Source organism: Apteryx rowi, unplaced genomic scaffold (genome assembly GCF_003343035.1).
Source record: "Apteryx rowi isolate R43461 unplaced genomic scaffold, aptRow1 scaffold_291, whole genome shotgun sequence".
Taxonomy (NCBI): Eukaryota; Metazoa; Chordata; class Aves; order Apterygiformes; family Apterygidae; genus Apteryx; species Apteryx rowi.
Window position 1 is genome coordinate 704,792 of NW_020449319.1, and position 16,973 is coordinate 721,764.

The 16,973-nt window shown below is 37.9% G+C and overlaps 1 protein-coding gene across 1 annotated transcript in view; it reads left to right on the forward strand.

Moving 5' to 3' along the window:
• The window catches only part of DLG2 (discs large MAGUK scaffold protein 2), a 646,550-nt gene that overhangs the window by 254,071 nt on the left and 375,506 nt on the right, over positions 1 to 16,973 (forward strand). Inside the window, exon 4 of the mRNA XM_026069322.1 lies at positions 542 to 592. Coding sequence (XP_025925107.1) covers positions 542 to 592 — 51 coding nt within the window. The remainder of the gene's footprint in view (positions 1 to 541; positions 593 to 16,973) is intronic.

A 16,973-nucleotide genomic window follows, 5' to 3' on the forward strand; every position in this document is an offset into this window, starting at 1 on the left:
TGTCTATAGCAAAGGTCCTTTGTCATGTTTTTGCCCTAGGTTAACATAGTAAACAAGATATATTTCAGTATCTGTATCAGTGAGTGATTTTTACATAAGTATTCGTCTCATATTATGCTGTGAAGTAAATTGGAGCTTGCAGGAAGATGAATAATTAATCTTTCTCCTATTTGTGAGAATAATTTTCAAAAACAGTTCTTCTGTTTCTGATATGGAATATTACCTTGGACACTCTTTAAATATTTGCACAAAGTCCACAGACACACTGCTTCAGATATAACGCCAATTAGTTATCTGACTTAGTTATCTGTTAGCTCAGTGTTTTACCTACTGAACTTCTACTGTTCCTCAAGTTTGTAGGCTTGATTACATGCCATTGAAGACAAAGGGAAGCCAAGTATTCTATAATTTAGATAGACTGGTGTATGTGTTGAAAAAAATGTGCTTCAGTAAACTGATCACACAGGAATATCTGTAAAATATCCCTACCAAATTACCTTTCATATGCATTTAATGGATTTTCTGATTTTATTTTGTTTAGGTCAATGGAACAGAAATTGAGTATGAATTTGAAGAAATTACATTGGAGAGGGTAAGTGTAATTTATTATTTTCTTATGGGAAAAATATTTACTGTAATGCAAATATTTATGAAATTAAAAATGGTTAAAAATAAAATCATTTACATTTTGAATGAGTGCTTCCACTATTTATCCTGTGGCATCAAAATGTGAGTAATGCAATAGGATAAGCATTTCATATTTTTAAGATGTTTCAGGTGTAGGCACTTGCAAAACAGCATCCAGAATGCTTTCCTTCCCGTAACTACATCAGTGCTCGACTAGGCATTTGGTCATTAGGAAGAGCCCATGTGACTTGGTAACTCTCTTTTGGTTGTGAATTGGAAGTACAGAAGCTTTTCACACTTAACCTCCTCAGTTTCCTTGCATGGGTGCATGTTAATAAAAGACATGCAGTCTTAATTTATAAAATAAGAGTTGCAAAAGATTTTTTTTGTGTTCTAGTGACTCTATAAAAGCTGAAGGCCCTATCTATTTGTAAAGGATGATACTTTTATACAAGTCTGAATTGCATCAGCTGTATTCAGGGCTGGCAGTAAAGCCTTTCTTTGTTAGCAGTGTCCTTTAAATGTAGCACAAAAGAAAGATATTTAAAAGTTGCATTGGATTATATCTTCCTAGCTTTGTTTTTTTTCCTTGCTTTTCGGGTTACATAACTGCTTTCTTTAGACTGCAGACTTTCTTTATCACAAGGCCAAGACCAGATGAGCAGCATACTGTGTGAGCAAGAAAATCTAAGCTTTGTCATATACTGTAGTGCTTACAAGGATTGCTATTGGATTCAAGATTGTCATTGCTGAATTCCTTCAATATTCTACCAATATTCTGGTAATATGAAGTTTTATCATCTTGAAGAAAACACAGTTAGGCTTCTTTCTACATAAAATATTTGAATGCAAGGCCTGATTTATCAAGATGTGACTGACGCCATATGAGCAGATGCCTGTAAGGTAGCAAACTACCATTAAGTTAGATACTTAGATTATACAGTTCATTGCACTTCTTCTGCATGCTACATTTTTAATTGCCCAGGATAATGAATTTCATAAGCATTCAACTTAAAGGGATACAAGCTTATATTCTCATTGATTTGATCACTCAAGCAAATTATAAAAGACCAATATATCTTTTTACCGTAGCCATTCTCTGCGCRGTCTCATAACAGAAAATGTATAAGGTTATAGGCACTTTTTATCTACTGTCTCTCAAGTTATTTGCGCATCACTAGTTATTCATTGGACTAGAGTTTCCAAAGGTCACTGAACAGAACACATGCCTCCTGGGTGATGTTCTGAAAACCACTTTATTTTTAATAGATGTGTAAGTTATCAGTGTATGTACTGCAGAACCAATGCAATTTGTATCTACTCTACCTGTCTGATCCAGAACAGGTAATTGTTTATTTAAAATGTAATAAAGAAATTAAAGACATTGATAAGCGATAGCAAATAAAGCTACAGATTTTAACGGAGGATATCTCCGTTGTTTTCTGGATGCTGCTGAATCTGTGSCTTTTGATTATTACTGCTTGAAATGTTCTGTCACATGTATCAGTGTTTTGTCTCAAAGACAGGGTACTGTGTCTGCTGGGTTTTGTGAGAGATATAAAACACAAGTGATTGCCTTTAAATGGCTGTCATTTATGACAGACTGAAAGCATTTTTCAGAAGAAAGACATTCCCCATGTTGATTACCCATTTTCTTCCACAAAACCTCCTTTAGAAATTAGATGGAAAAATCATCTCTCTGTATTTAATGGCAAAGCTGCAAAATGTATTATGGTTGCTGCTTTTGAGAGATTAAAAATCTAGTTTGTCCATATCAAATACTTGTTAATAAACTTCTCATTTTAGTCCAGTTATTCAAGTTACAGGATTCTGCATCCCCAAAATAATCAAAGATTTTCTTCATGACATTTATCCACATTTTGAATAATTAAAATAATTTTGCAATCAAAAACAAAAAATGATTTAAGGTGTTATTAGGGCTTTTGCACTATTTATCTGTGGCAGAGCAAAAGGGAAGGCACTGTTTATGTCCGAGTATCTCCCAGTCTCCATAAACTTGGCAGTGACTCCTTTACTTTAATTGTGGGAGGTCACCTTCATTTATACGTGGTGCGAGTCRGAGGGATGTTTTCCTGAGGAGAGTTGCTGGGTTAGACCCAACCCTCGCTCCAGGATTAGGAGATGGCTCCTTCCTTTGGGGTAACGTAGCACCCTCGGGCACGTGTAGGCAGCGTGCGTCCCATGCAGAGCTGGGTCTTGTATGCCAGAAGCGGCTGCAAGGATGTAGTGGGCTTGTGTAGAAAGCTTTTTTCTTTTTTTTTATTATTTCTGCTCTATCTGAGATAATCTCATTCAGCTGGTTCCATTTAAAACTGTAAGTGTCCTTCTTTATAGTCTCCCAAGACTTGGGGTTTTGAGCTTACAAGGCTTGAGTAAGAGCTCATGAGGGTGAGTTTTGGGCAGATCCACCTTAAAAGTGTGGTGAGCTTGGAGTTTTTTCCCCTTGAGTTAAAGAGGATGTAACTATGCATTTGTCAGTCCTGTTTGGCAGCGGCAGCCTTGTACGCCTTTGCTCCTCGTCAGCTGTATCAGCTGCTCATCAGATACCATCACAAATCCCTGAGCCTGAGGATCACTGTTAAGTGAGTGCCTACTAGCATAACACACAGTTAAGAGAAATTAAACAAATGTTCTTTTCTTAAAAAAAAWAAWAAATAAATAAATAGTTTCTTCAACCACCTCAGAGGACGTGTGAGTTTCTCTGCCAACTTAAAGTCATAAAATGCAGATTCAGGAGTAAAATAACATTTGGCAGTTTGTAATGAACTATAATGCCCAAAAGCACACCGAGACAAAATTCCTTAAAATAAGTTATTACCTTGCTCTAGCTTGAATAATAAAGACACTGTAAAAAGGAAACTCTATATAAAATGACTCGTATTAGGGCAGTGATCTCTTCCGTTACTGCAGGACTTGAAAAATGTATCCAGCGCTACCAAGAGAATGATCTACACTTGTAAATCAGTGGTCAGTGTAAAGGATATCAACTGAATAGGCTCTGACAAAGCCTGGCCTAAGTTCTCTAAGCTAGAGGAAAGTTTTAATTAATTGACTGCTTGGTACAGTGCTGTGCTTGGGGACACTTGCTGAAGAGGTGGTTTTAGTAGAAGTTGATGGAACATCAGCCAATATTAATAGTTACCTTGAGGAACAGTAAAGAAAGACAGTGAGTCACTTAATGATTCATGTTGGATTCATACTGAGTTCAACGTCTGAGTTCAGATCTCAGTACTTTTTGCTCATTTAATCTTGCCTATTTTATAGATGTTAGAGAAAAAAGAGGGCAGTTATGATTAGTAAAGCTGTTTTCACAGAATCTTTTGATGCTTCGGCACATATTTTCATTCTGTAGCTGTATGAAAGTAAAAATGTATTACTTCTTGTGGAATAGACTGTTTAGAAAAGTTAAATTCTATCAACACTAGAACTAAAGAAGCCTAGTTTCCAGTGGATTTGCATCATGAGATTGGCTGACCTTGGTATCTAAACACATCAAGCTCTGACTGAGAATTTTCCCAAGGCTCAGACATGTGTGAAGTGTCTCTTTTTTTTCATTTATACTCCTGTGGATTCTCTGGCCTATGGTAACAATTCAGGTTATATTGCAGAATGTCCCTCTTTTTAATGAACCACATAATTTCATGAAGTTGTTAGGGACTTAACAATTTTGATACCTCCTCCTTTTTTCAGATTTGGTTGAAGTTAGCTATTGGGCTTACTACAGTTGAGGGGGAGAGAGGCAGACATGCTCACACAAGCGTAATCATTTCCTCCTGTTCTTAGGAAACCGGGTCAGGGATATTCCAAAAGAGTAAATTCTCAGTCAAGACCAATCAGTAAACTGTGACCTTGCTATGATAGCTCTGATAAATTTTACTCTAATCACTACATGATCTCTTCTGTGGAAGGACTGACAACCTACTTTCTTCTTTCCTTTGGCATGATTTTTCAGTGATACCAAGTGCCATGAGAATATTTCATTTTTCTAGTTCAAGATTACTGGGAAGACACTTGCAATATTGCCTCCCTGTCCCCTATATGGTTGGATTTCCACATTTCCCCGAATTCAAGGGTCTATTAAATCTCATTGAAAAGGCCAAAGTTGTCATCATAAGTAAATTTAAAGGGTAAAATTAGAAAATCCTGAGGAAAGAGCTGAAAAGCAATCCTCATATATTTCTGGTGTAGTAAGGGATTTGCCTAAGGCCTAGGCTTTTATTTTCATGGCAACCCTAACAGATAATTACTACTATACTATTAATTATGCTGTTTTCATGACTAATTTCCTTTGCAAAAATGCAGAAGTTTGCAAAAATAAGAAGAGGTACATTCCACTGGGTGCTGAAGAGCAATGGGAACTGGACCGTGTTCAATGGCACAAGGAATTTAATTTGACTTAATATCGTATTTTTGTATCTGTCTGGTTCTGGCAGAGATCACTGTTTGTTTGTATGTCTGGGAAATAAGGTTCAAAGTTCTTTTAGTCTGCAGTGTTGGTGCTTTCTGCTTTTTTTCTTTTTTTTTTTAAGGCTGTAGCTGAGAGTTGCATTTGCACCTCGTTCATGCAACAGCATGCTTAGACCTCTCGGGAGTGAGCTTATAGGAGAAGGCAGTGACAGGATGGTGAAAATACGTGGTTCAAAAATAACTGATTGGAAGCGAGTGGCCACTAGAAATGGCCACTAGAAACAGGTATTTTCAATTTTAAAAGCCTATGCCATAGAAGAATGCCTTTTGAGAAGGCAGAGTGCGTGAATCAACACCTGACCATCAGCAGCCCCAGCAGAGCAGTCTCACATCTTCCAGCAGCAAAAAGCAAATCTTCTAAAATTAGTGTCCCTCAGGTAGCTGCAGAGCTTTTCCAAATGCCATGCTGCTCCCTGAGTGTTTATTTCTGCTGAACTATAGATGTTTTCTCCACTGCTGAGAGGTTTCTGACTGGGTGCCCTTATTACTTTTTTTTTTTTCTTTGCTAGGCCCTGCCTGCTTCTTTACTGAGAATAAGTGGTAGTTATTCTTGGAGCACTAAGACTGAAATAACTATAATTCAAAGGCAGAATCCTTACTTGACTAATTCATAACAGGTTTATAGTAGAATATAGTGACCTATAGGTGCTTAATACAAGAAAGCCTCCCTTTGGGAATTTTTTCCTGGATGGGGCCAACGCAGCCTGCCTACAAGGAGAGGCAGGAGTATCTATATATGGAGCTGAGTCATCAGCAGACAGAAAATGTGAATCCAAACTTGTTTATGGTCGTGCAATTTGAAAAACTGACCTCTTGGGTATCTGTATATGGTCTTTGCACTATATTTCAGCGTGTGTTTGTGTATATGTAAGACAACGCTCTGTATAACAAAAAGAGAAATTAAGAAAGACCCTTGAAAATACAGGTGCAGTGCAAGCAAAAACTGTGTAGGAATTTTGCTTATGCTTTCTGGTTCCCGTCACAGATATGAGTTCAAAGCTGCAAACAATTATGCTACTGGTAGGTGGTTGTGTCAGTGGCTGTTGTTGCACCGTCTGAGATGCAGGCTTTGGGAAGGGAAGACGATCTGGACTCTGCATGCAATTGTTTAAGACAGATCCGTGTTCTCTTTTCATCTCCTGGGCCTTGCTATAGATTTTGCTTTGACCTTAGGCTGTGCTGGGGAGAGCTGCTGAAAGGAGCTGGAGGAGCCTCATGTGCGTTCCCGCTAATGTGACACTGAAATACCAGGTCAACATTTTCCCAGGCAACTGCAGAAGTTGGTTGCTTCAGTTCAGTGACCTAAATTAAGATACCTTGGAACAGCCTGATTTTTTTCTTTTTCTCTCTTTTTTTTTTTTTTTTGCTAACACTACTCACCCAAAGCATGCTACTTTCTGTCACCTAAGAGCAGCCCTAAATTGGCACCCAAAATATAACTAATCACTTGAAAACTTTGCTCTTTGTTYTTATTCTGTTCAACAGCTATTATATTGAAACTATTCCTAGTGATTGAGCTGGGTACATCTTAGGGGCCCCTGTGCTACCTGCTCGTGGTAGCTGTAGAAAACCTGCCAGTTTGGAGCACATGCGGAAWGGCCGAGCAGCTGGGAGAGGGGGGACTGAACCTTTTGAAGGACAGAAGCTGCTGCCTGGTGCTGTGAGTTGTCATTCACATTCAGTGTTTGGGATTGGAAACGAAATAAACCCACATTACTGTCTTGCCGAAGACTGTTGGCAAGAGAAGTGAAGCCACTTCAATATTAAATCCCTCTTAGATATATGAAAAAGTATTTTTGTTTATTCTTATTGCTGTTAACGAATAATTACTTTGATGCAGGTTAGGATCGTGGTGAAGCAGATTACGTGGTTGCCCACAGTTTACACCAAGACAGTGACAGGACAGGGAGGACTAATCCGTTTAATGTAATCCACTGCGGATAAGGACAATCTGCAATGCCTCAGAATATGTGCTGCTAGAAGATCTTGAGCTATCCATGACAGCTACTAGGGAAGCACGTGGCTCTCCATTGCATCTCTGTTTGCAAGGAAGACTTGCCCTGTGCTTCACCATTGCTACAGCTGCGCAGGGGACGCCTCCTTTCCCAGCTGGGGAGTGGAGGACTTCTCTGCCCAATGATCAAAACCAAAAAGCTGCAAAGCCCAGAAAAGGAAAACGAAGGAGGGGAAAAGGCTGCAAGTGACTAGGGAAATCATTTTAACTGCACAGTTTATAGCTACTCTGTGATTAGGAAAAGAACCTGAAATAATACCACATATTTAGCTCCCTCTGGGTGGCTATCAAAGAAATTTGTATTTTCACACTGTTTTTTWTAAAATCTTGCTGTTAAATCTAAATGTCTGAACAACACTGTACAGAGGCTAGCTAGGTTACGTTAGAGTACGGTTGCTGCTGGATTTTATGACGGCGATGCAGCACCACATCGCTGCAACTCTGAGGGCRTTATCCCGGTCGGTGCTTGCAGGAAGGAACGACCCCTCCCATGCGTGTGCGCTCGCTTTATATTTCAGATAGAAAAAATTTGTATTATTGGATTTATACTTGAGGGTTGGAGCTTTCCAAGGCAAAGACTATTTTTATTATTATGAGTTGGGTTTTTGCATTTTATATATATATATATATATATATATATATATTTTATGGTCATAGTGTTCATTGTTTTTAGTAATCTGTATAGTGGTTTCTGGCTATTTCTTTATATGAGGGGCTCACTATTTGATTCAATGAATCAGCAAGTCCAGCTGAAATATTGGAGAGATATTTATAGTTTGAATTAGGATGGGGAGGGTTTTCAGAGTTTTTCTGGGGTGCGAGAAATTTTAAATCATTGTGAATATTCTGTTTATGAAAGTCTTCTCGCTGGGGTATTGTAGTATTTTCAGAATATAATAATCTGAGGCTTTGAGGACTGATCAAACAGGAGAAGAAAATTGGAGATTCTGTTTGGTATATTTTTTTTAATTTAATAAAAGAGTCGCTCAATACACTGAGTCATTTTGTTCCAAAAGGAGTACAAGAGATTTCATTTTCCAATATATGGAAATTGCAAGCATAGAGTTAATTAATCCCTCTACATTGAAAACTCACAGCGAATTTGTTCAAAGAGAGCATGGGCATAGGAAGTACAGATATTAGCCATAAGGCATTAACAAAATACTAGGAAGTATTGTGAAAATGATAGGGAAGAATTAAAAATCAGCTGCAGAAAAAAAATCCCCAAATGATGATCATGACGTATATTCCATATTAAACATGAAGAAAAATTAAGCAGCATTTATTTAAGAGTTCAAAAGCTATGTGAGTACAGTGAAAAAAAAAATCGTTCACGTTCATCTTACTTGAAATTTACCCTTTTAACTTTGCCAAGATCACTGAGACCTTGAGTTATTATGTGAAAAGTTATTTTATCCAAGTCATAGATGCCTAGAGGCAGCTTTCTGCTGCTGTTTCTTTTAAATTATTATTATATCGACATTTTATTTTTCTGGCACTACCACTCATTTATTGCCTTTCTCTTACTTCCCAACTTGCTTGCTCTCACCAGATAGTTTGCAGTGGGTAATTCTGCTGCTTTTTTTATTTACAGATTTACATGAAAATTGCCTTTTCTTTTGATGTAGCTCTTTAGGATGTGGTCATTTAGCTTATTTTACTGTATTACCTTTAGCTGATGAAGTCCAAAGTTGGCTTTATCTCACTAGCGTTTGGTGTTTGGAGGTGGATGGCCAGTCCAGGCTGATTGTGAGGGCTGCCTTGGTAGTGGATGGAGAACAGAAAATATTGCCGGTATGTTTTATCCCATCATAGGATAAAGGTGCAATATAAGCAGAGTTAAACTCCCTCTGCAGGTGCAAATCATACCATGGCTAGCTGAGACTTTTGCAGATTTAAACTTGGAATGTTCCAGTTGCTGCAAGGCAACGTGCAGTAGTAATATTAGTCTAATGGAAAAAGCTTTGCATAGTGAAATAGGGCAGCCTTTTGGAGCTATAGCCTTAGTGCTCTAGGCTGATACAGGAAGGCAGACTTTTCCCCTCCTGCGTAGCACTTCTACCAGGGTTATGGATCCACCCACAGAAATAATTTTTCAGGAAGAAATCCTTTATTGATTTGAGAGTTTAGCACAGACATAGTGGGGCTTTGAGTGCTCTGATAAGTCCCAATTTTCAGAAAGTGCAAACAAACGAGTATTTTGCTCCACACAGTTCTGCTTTTCTAAGCTGGCGTAAAAAGCCCATTAGCAGAAAACAACCTGACTGTGCCGCCCAAGCAAACCTGAAGTCGCCTACCCTGTGCTACTTTAAATCAGTCAGCACTAGCCAGTACTGAGCACAGCTCCAAGTGTGGATGGAGGCTGTGCACTTCCAAATGAATACACTGGTTCTCAGTAAAAGCTTCTGAAGCACTAATAGGAGGGTACGCACACACAAAAAAGAAATAAGTGTCTGAGACGCTGATTTTTCCAAAAAAGCGTGTAGGAACCTTTTTGTAGAAAGACTCAGAAAGCACCCCAGAAAAAAAAAAAAAAGGTAAACTAGGGAGCATTGTTCTGAGAAGCTGTATTTCAGCTTAGTTTTCACTTAGTCTTGCAGTTGGCATTGATGAATAATATGTAAATTTAAAATAATATGTACATTTAAGTACATGAGAAAGAGCAACCTCAATTTGCTAGTAGAATATGAATCATTCTGGAGATGATAATAATCATTTTACCACAAAGACGGTCATTTTCTAGGCAGAACTTTTAAAAGGCATCTTTGATGTGCTGGATTTGTCTCTTCAGAAAAAGCAATGCTTTGCATTGCAGAAAATTGCCTTTCATTTTTGTTATTAATTTAGAATCAATTATAATGCATATGTTAGGGCCACTCGACCTTGAAGAACCAGTATGCCACTTCAGTGGGGAATGGCATTGCGAAGAAGAGAGAAAGGAATGGAAAAGAGGGAGGAAATAATCCTCTGGTTTATCCCGACTGAATTCCACAAACGTCCGTGCTATGCATTGTAGCATCATAACACAATATCACAACAAAAATTTCTAATTTGCTGTTGGGATGCAGCATTGAACACTTTCTGTTCTTACGCAGTTATATTTGAAGCAGCCAATTACACTTGTCTTTCTCTTACAGCTACCATCCATCCTCCTCCTTTGCCTCCTGCGGAGGAAAGCAAAGCTGTTTCTCTTCAAAAGAGGGGAATGATTTGATCTCGTATACTTCTCTGCAAAGTAGTTTTGCAAGGGCAGCTGCCCACTTGTAGAGCTAAAAGTTCTTTGGAATGATATGATCTAGACCATTTCTTTTCAAATTTTGTCCCTATAAGCTGCAACTAAATGTAAAGCGTATAAGGTGACTTCAGGTATGCTGAAGATATAAGCAGCTGAAAAGCAATTGTGGGCTTTTCATGCATGTTTTATATCACAGGATAGCACTTTACCCTAAGAAATTCACCTAGCTGGTGAGTCTCAAGCATGGCTTGAAAGTCACCTTATGCACCTTAATGTGATATATGAATTCTGACTGAATTCTATGAATAATTTATTTTTTGGAGAGGTTTTTAATTTTACAGAGTTTAACTGGTTGCACTTAGAGCACAACACACATTTTCAGTACTTCACCTGCAAAGCAGAAGTGAGGTCATATTAGCGTACGTTGATTGTAAAAGTTTAATACATAGATTGCCATTAACTGGAATGAAACTATATAAGGAAAAAGCAGCTAAACTAAATTCAGTTTGACACCGTCGTCTTAACCAATGTTAAATAATACTTTACACAGGAAATATTTCTATTAATTTGATGATGATGATAATGTACCTAGGTTTTTGATCATATTTCACAAATGGGAAAACTTGAGGCATAGAAAAGCAGGCCAGCTGTAAGAGTAGTAAGAAAATGCACATATCCTAGGTTGTAGTCCAGTAGCCTACTTATTGAAGTGTACTTTCAAGAATAGACAATGAAAAATGTCTATTGCATTGAAAYCAAGGTCTTACTAGTAGTGCAAAGTTTATGGAAATTTTGAAAAAAATGGAAAGAACATTGTATTTTTATTACCTTAAAATGTCCCTTGCATTTTTCAAAAAAACCTGAAATATCTGCACTAATTGTTTGTCAAACCAGGAGTTATTTTAGAGTGAGAAATGTAATATGAATAATTAAGATAGCTTATACAAAATATTGGTAAATGTAGTTATAAAATAAATTTAAATTACAAATAGATATTTTTGTTTTCTTTCCAAAACAGAAATAGAGCTGCACTGCACAGTGAGGTACTTGTGTGTATGTTCTTGTCAATAAACGTATCTCTAAAATAAGATGATTAAAGTATAGAATATTGAAATCAGCATATTTTGATTTTTAAAAGAAGAGAAATGCTGTACCTATGGAACTTACATTATAATGAATACGCTTTCAGATTTCATGTTGAGCTTTCTCATTGGAAATCCAGAGATCTATTGTTATAGTTTAAATGGGGGGAAATGCCTATCTAGAAAGAAAGCTTAGTAAAGGAAGATGACATTCCTAGGTGTATTCATTATAATGTAGGTGCGGGAGAAATGAGTGAGTCATAAGTTTGTGTGTGTAGACATACAGAAAAAAGGAATTGTAACTGCTAAGAGCTATATATTTTGAGCCAAAGTAACAAAAACCATTAAAAAATGGTGTCTACACTAATTTTCCACTTACAAATGATGTCATTACTCACCTTTCGCAGCAGTAGAGAAATAACTATAGAAAAGGGCTGAGGAAAACCACGATCTTCTTGAAACCTCAGTGCTCATCTGAACAGGTGGAAGAAAATCAGATAAATCAAAATGTAGTGAGGACTTAGAGTCTAATGCAATTATGTGTGAATAAAGCACAAAACCAGCTTTAATTACGAGAATGAGTTAGGACCTTGATTTTCCTGTTTGATTTCTAAAGGAGCTGGCTGAGCAGCCTCCGGATCAGTCACACTGAGTTTTCAAAGGTCTTTGAATACTGAAGAAGTTTCAGAGCATTGAAAGAGAGCTAATGTTGTGGCAGTACTTGAAAAGCAGAAATGGGATGGTGAGTCATCCTGATATCTGTGTAGGTCAGAGCAAAGGGAGTGCCAGACTGTGCTGGGTGAAACACAAATTCTCAGTCCCATGTTGTGGCCAAGGTCTASCGAGGACCTTAGATGTGTCACTTGTGATGTGAAAACGTCAAATGTGTGTGACGTGAAAACCTTGCGGAACACTCTGCTTAATTCGGCTATTACTTAAAGAGGATGCTAATAATTGAAGTGTCTTTAGGGGGGCGTTGAGGGTGACTGAGAGTTTGGAAAACACACCCTTACGGTGAGAGACACAGGGAGCTTCATGGGTTCATCATTCCGGGGGGAAGTTAAAGGGCGACTTGGTCACAGAAAACACGTACTTAGGTGGGAAATAAGCTTTGATAGTGTGTTCTTCGTTCTACCTGGGAGGGGATAAGAAAAGCTGATGTTTTGAAGTTGAATTTAGACAGGTTGAGACTGAAAGGAAAAATGTTAATAGATTAACGATGAGGAATGAGGAGGACAGGATGAAAGCTGTAGGACAAGGCAAGAGGGTGGTAAGGCAGCAAGGAAGACAGTAGTTGATAGAAGAAATGGAGGTGAGTATAAGTGCTGAGAAGGAGAGCACATTAGTGAAAGGAAGAAATGTTATCAAACACTAACCAATCTGGTAAAGAGCAAAAGCAGACAGTTTGGAAGGACAAGGGACACGGCAGGGCCKCAGAGGTGAGATCCCGTACAGCCGTATGAGAATATATGTGAAACTCAGCTACGCGCATAACGTTTTGGAGAGATCAGAAAGGCAGACGAAATGCTCAGAAGCAACACAGCATCTTTTACTGAAAACATTTCTTTAATTTATGAAAAGCAAAAGGCATTAACTGAAGTCTGCATTAATCCTGTGGTTTTCATGTGGAAAAAAAAAAAAGTTCTCTGGGAATGCAAGGAGATAGATATGTGCTCACTTTTTAAAAAAAGGGGAAAAATTCAAGACCTGTCATGGCTTTTGTCTCCCTTCTGCAGTCATTGCTCCTTATAAAGAAGAGACATTGTGGAATTAAGTGATATTTTTCTCCAGAGATGATTTAAGTAGGTCCTGCAGCCTATATTAGGTAGGAGTTCAAGGTGAATGATCCAGCTGTGTCCTCTGCCTTAGATTAATTTTGAGGCATTGATTACCTACTTGGACATAATTTAAAAGGTGACATTTTTCCAAAACTGTATTTGTAAATGAAATATTTTTATCTCCTTGTTCTGAGGAGAGGGAAATGCCAGGGTATTTCAGGTACTATAGCGTAGCGACTGTTGTCAAAGGCTATCATTTTAATGGTGACGAGAGTCAGCAGTATTAACCCCACAGTTCCTATGTTTACCGGGTTATATATTACAGTATCATCACTGGAAACCAGTCTTCCATAAACAGAGACTGAACTCTGTATGGCCAGAGGGGATTTTTATTGGATTTTTGCATGCTTCAGGAAAAATTGTCATGAGCACATTCAGATTTACTTAAAACATAGCAGAGGGATAGAGAGAACCACTATAAAAGAAAAAATATTGTATTTGTGAAAAATAAATGCCCGTTGAAAACAATTGACAAGAAGAAGTACACACTTGACATAAAATTTTAAAATAGGAGTAAACATTAAGCAAAAACAGTTACCTCAAGTGGAAATAAAAACAGTAACAGCTGTTATGGGACACAAATGTATGCTTTGGAAATTCTCAGATTTTCATTCCTGTTGTATTTTTCTGCTATGCTTAACAAGCATTTTGCTTGTATTGTGTTTTCTCAGGTAAATATACYCTCCAGATACCATGGCTAACTAGCAAAAGTGATTTATAGATACAAAAGCTCTTTAGGAAGAGTGATTTGTGCGAACCCCTTGTTACGGTTCACTAGAAAACAGAGCATACGTATGAAAAATGCACAAGTCAAAGTGAATAATGAAGCACACTGCAGCAAGCAGACCAGCTCCTGGAAGCTGGCTGCGCTAAAGAGAGCAGAGAGAGCAGAGCCACATTAACTGTTTCTGAACAGAAGCATGGGCAGCACTGCACTGACAGGGCTTCACTATGATGCTAAATAAAATCAGTATACTCCAGTGCACTCGATAGGGTCAATGTTAGCTTGAGCTTCTTTGCAGAGCACTCCATTCACAGTGTAACGATGTCCAGAAAAACACAAGAATTTGGACTAGATGATCTCCAGAGGTCCCTTCCAACCTCAACCCTTCTGTCATTCTGTGATTCTGTGACAAGAAGCCCTAAATGACGGGAGTATAGTGAGAACAACAACAAAAAAAGTCATGAAGAGGGTGATGAGGAGCTTAAATATAGTGTAACAGAAAAGCCCCAAACCAGGTAATTTTAGCTGCAGGTGAATTTTATACTTTGTAGAGATCTGCAGCATATGAGGCAGAAAGGAGATGTTTAAAAACTGAATGGCAAAACAACATTTTTTAACCTTAAGTTTAAAATAAAACTAGAGCTCTGAACATTCTTATATCTTTTATCAAAATTTCTATGCCTTCAGATTCATYTTTCCCTCTTGAAAATTTAGGGTAATGAAAATGTAGGGATAGTGTGCAAACAGGGCTAGCATAGAAAATGCCATCAAAAAGTTAAACCAATATTCTCCTAGATTATTCCACTTCCAATTAGTGTTTTATTTAACTGTATTTTATTAATATCCTAGCTTTCAGAGATCTTTAAAATCTGATGATAATTACTTTCTTTCCTTCCTTACTCAAGAAAAAAAAAAATTTTGAAGAATTTACAGTCTAAGAATAAGTTATATAAATAATTTTAAGAATACATAAAGAGCAAAATTATGCATCCCTGAAACTACCTGATAAATTGGTTCTCAGGATTAGTGTATATTGTTTTCTCAACAAGGTTTTCAAAAAAAATTGAAGGACTCCAGAGCATCTGCTTATGCTGCATATGCTTGTCTTGTAAATAACTTTCAGAACCATCTTAGAAACAGCTGTTACCTTTTTTGAACACAATATATTTTGATGCAAAGGATCTTGAAGCATTGACTTAGAGAACGCTATTTGTGCACATAGGGTATTTAACAAGGCCTCCARTGAAGGCAGCAATTCACCTGGATAATATAACAACATATTTATCCTCTCCGTATATATGTGAGAAGGGGAATTGCCACCCTTTGTTAACATAGTGTCTGTGGCTCAGATCCATAAAGGGCAGTATTACATATTTACTCTGCATCCCTCGAAGTGCTGCTGTCCTTAGACCACCACCTGTCTTGGCTGGTGCCAAGAGATTCATAAACAAGATGTCTCTGTGTTTAAGTCACTTATGGAGATTGATTTTGCAGAGGGGCTTTGAACCTGCTTATTCAAGAGGGAGGGAATACAGGCATGCGGTAGCTGTCTTTCTGCTCATACCCCACCATCCAGTGATTAAGATCTCTTTAACCTGGGGAGCTGTGAGTAAACTTTCCATTTCCTAAGTCAATACTTTCGTCCCTGGGCGGTTTGCACTGGTATGGTAGGGAGAGGCTCAAGCCTTCCTTTCAAAGGAGCAAGAGGAAAAAAAAGCTACTGTGGAGTCAAGAATGCATGATTGTTGGGGCCAGAATTAGACGCAACTTGTTTCTGTAGCCTGAGGATGATAATCTTTTTCAGAAAGGCTGAACTTTTTTGGAAGGGACTACCATTGCATTTGCGTTTAAAAAATTCCAATGTAAAATGCCAAGACAATATCAAGTGTTATCTCAGTGGGTGGGTAGGAAATTGGACCTCAGGTCTCATTCTAGCTCTGGCTCCAATGGATTATCTCCTCTTAAAGTACTGTTTTTTCAATATTCTAAAGACTTTGTTGACATTGCCGTTCAGGAAGTTATTTAGGATAGTGGATTCACTATCTCCTCATTGGAAGTAGAATAAGGAATATATGTATATGTATATTTTTTAAGGAATCTTCCATTTGCATCATTGCTAGGATACAGTAGTATCAGCTGGACAACTCTTGCTTGAAATTTTAACAGATGGCTTGAAGTCTTTCTTTTTGACATTTCTAACCTGAACGCATCTGGGAGACTATGTTCAGATTCATTTGCAGTTTTTGACCGTATCCAAAGCACTTTGGGGAAATTCTCTGAGTTGTTGAAAACAATTGCATTGATCAGAACAACCGATCCAACCCTCTCCTGCAACAGCAGGGCCTTTTAAAAGTACACTGCAAAGCATTTCAGGGATTTGAAGGTCATGGTGTTTGAGTCACAGAAAACGGTATAGGCTTCAAAACAAAAAGCGCTTTAAGGAAAGYGTACGCAGGATTTCTCTTTGGATATTAGAAAGGGCAGCGTGTCCCCATCACACAACTCTTGGGAACGCTAACATTTCTAATGTGGAAAACCTAGTCATTAGACATCTGTCATTTAATTGATTAGTGGTAAGAATGATGTCAACATCAATTTGAAGAGACTGCTGCAGAAACAGGAGCTGATTTTGTAAGTTTTCCTTGTGGTTTTTGAATGAACATCACCGCGATGCAGGGTAAAGTCTGAATTCCTTGTACTGCTGTTGGGAAGCCAGTTCGAAGGCACTAGGCACAGGCAAGACTGAGTGAAAAAGTAAGTCACCCCTAAATCATTTTGTTGTTGTTGTAATGAATTGTTTGAGAAAACAGTGCATTGTTCTGGAGATATTGAAAAAGAAAATTGGAAGTTAACCGAGTGAATAATTTAAAGCAGTGTGCAAACTTAAATGTATGGAGGAACCATTCTTTCTAATTATTTCGTTCTAGTGTCATAAGGTATAGACAAGTCCTGTAACTTTCCTTGC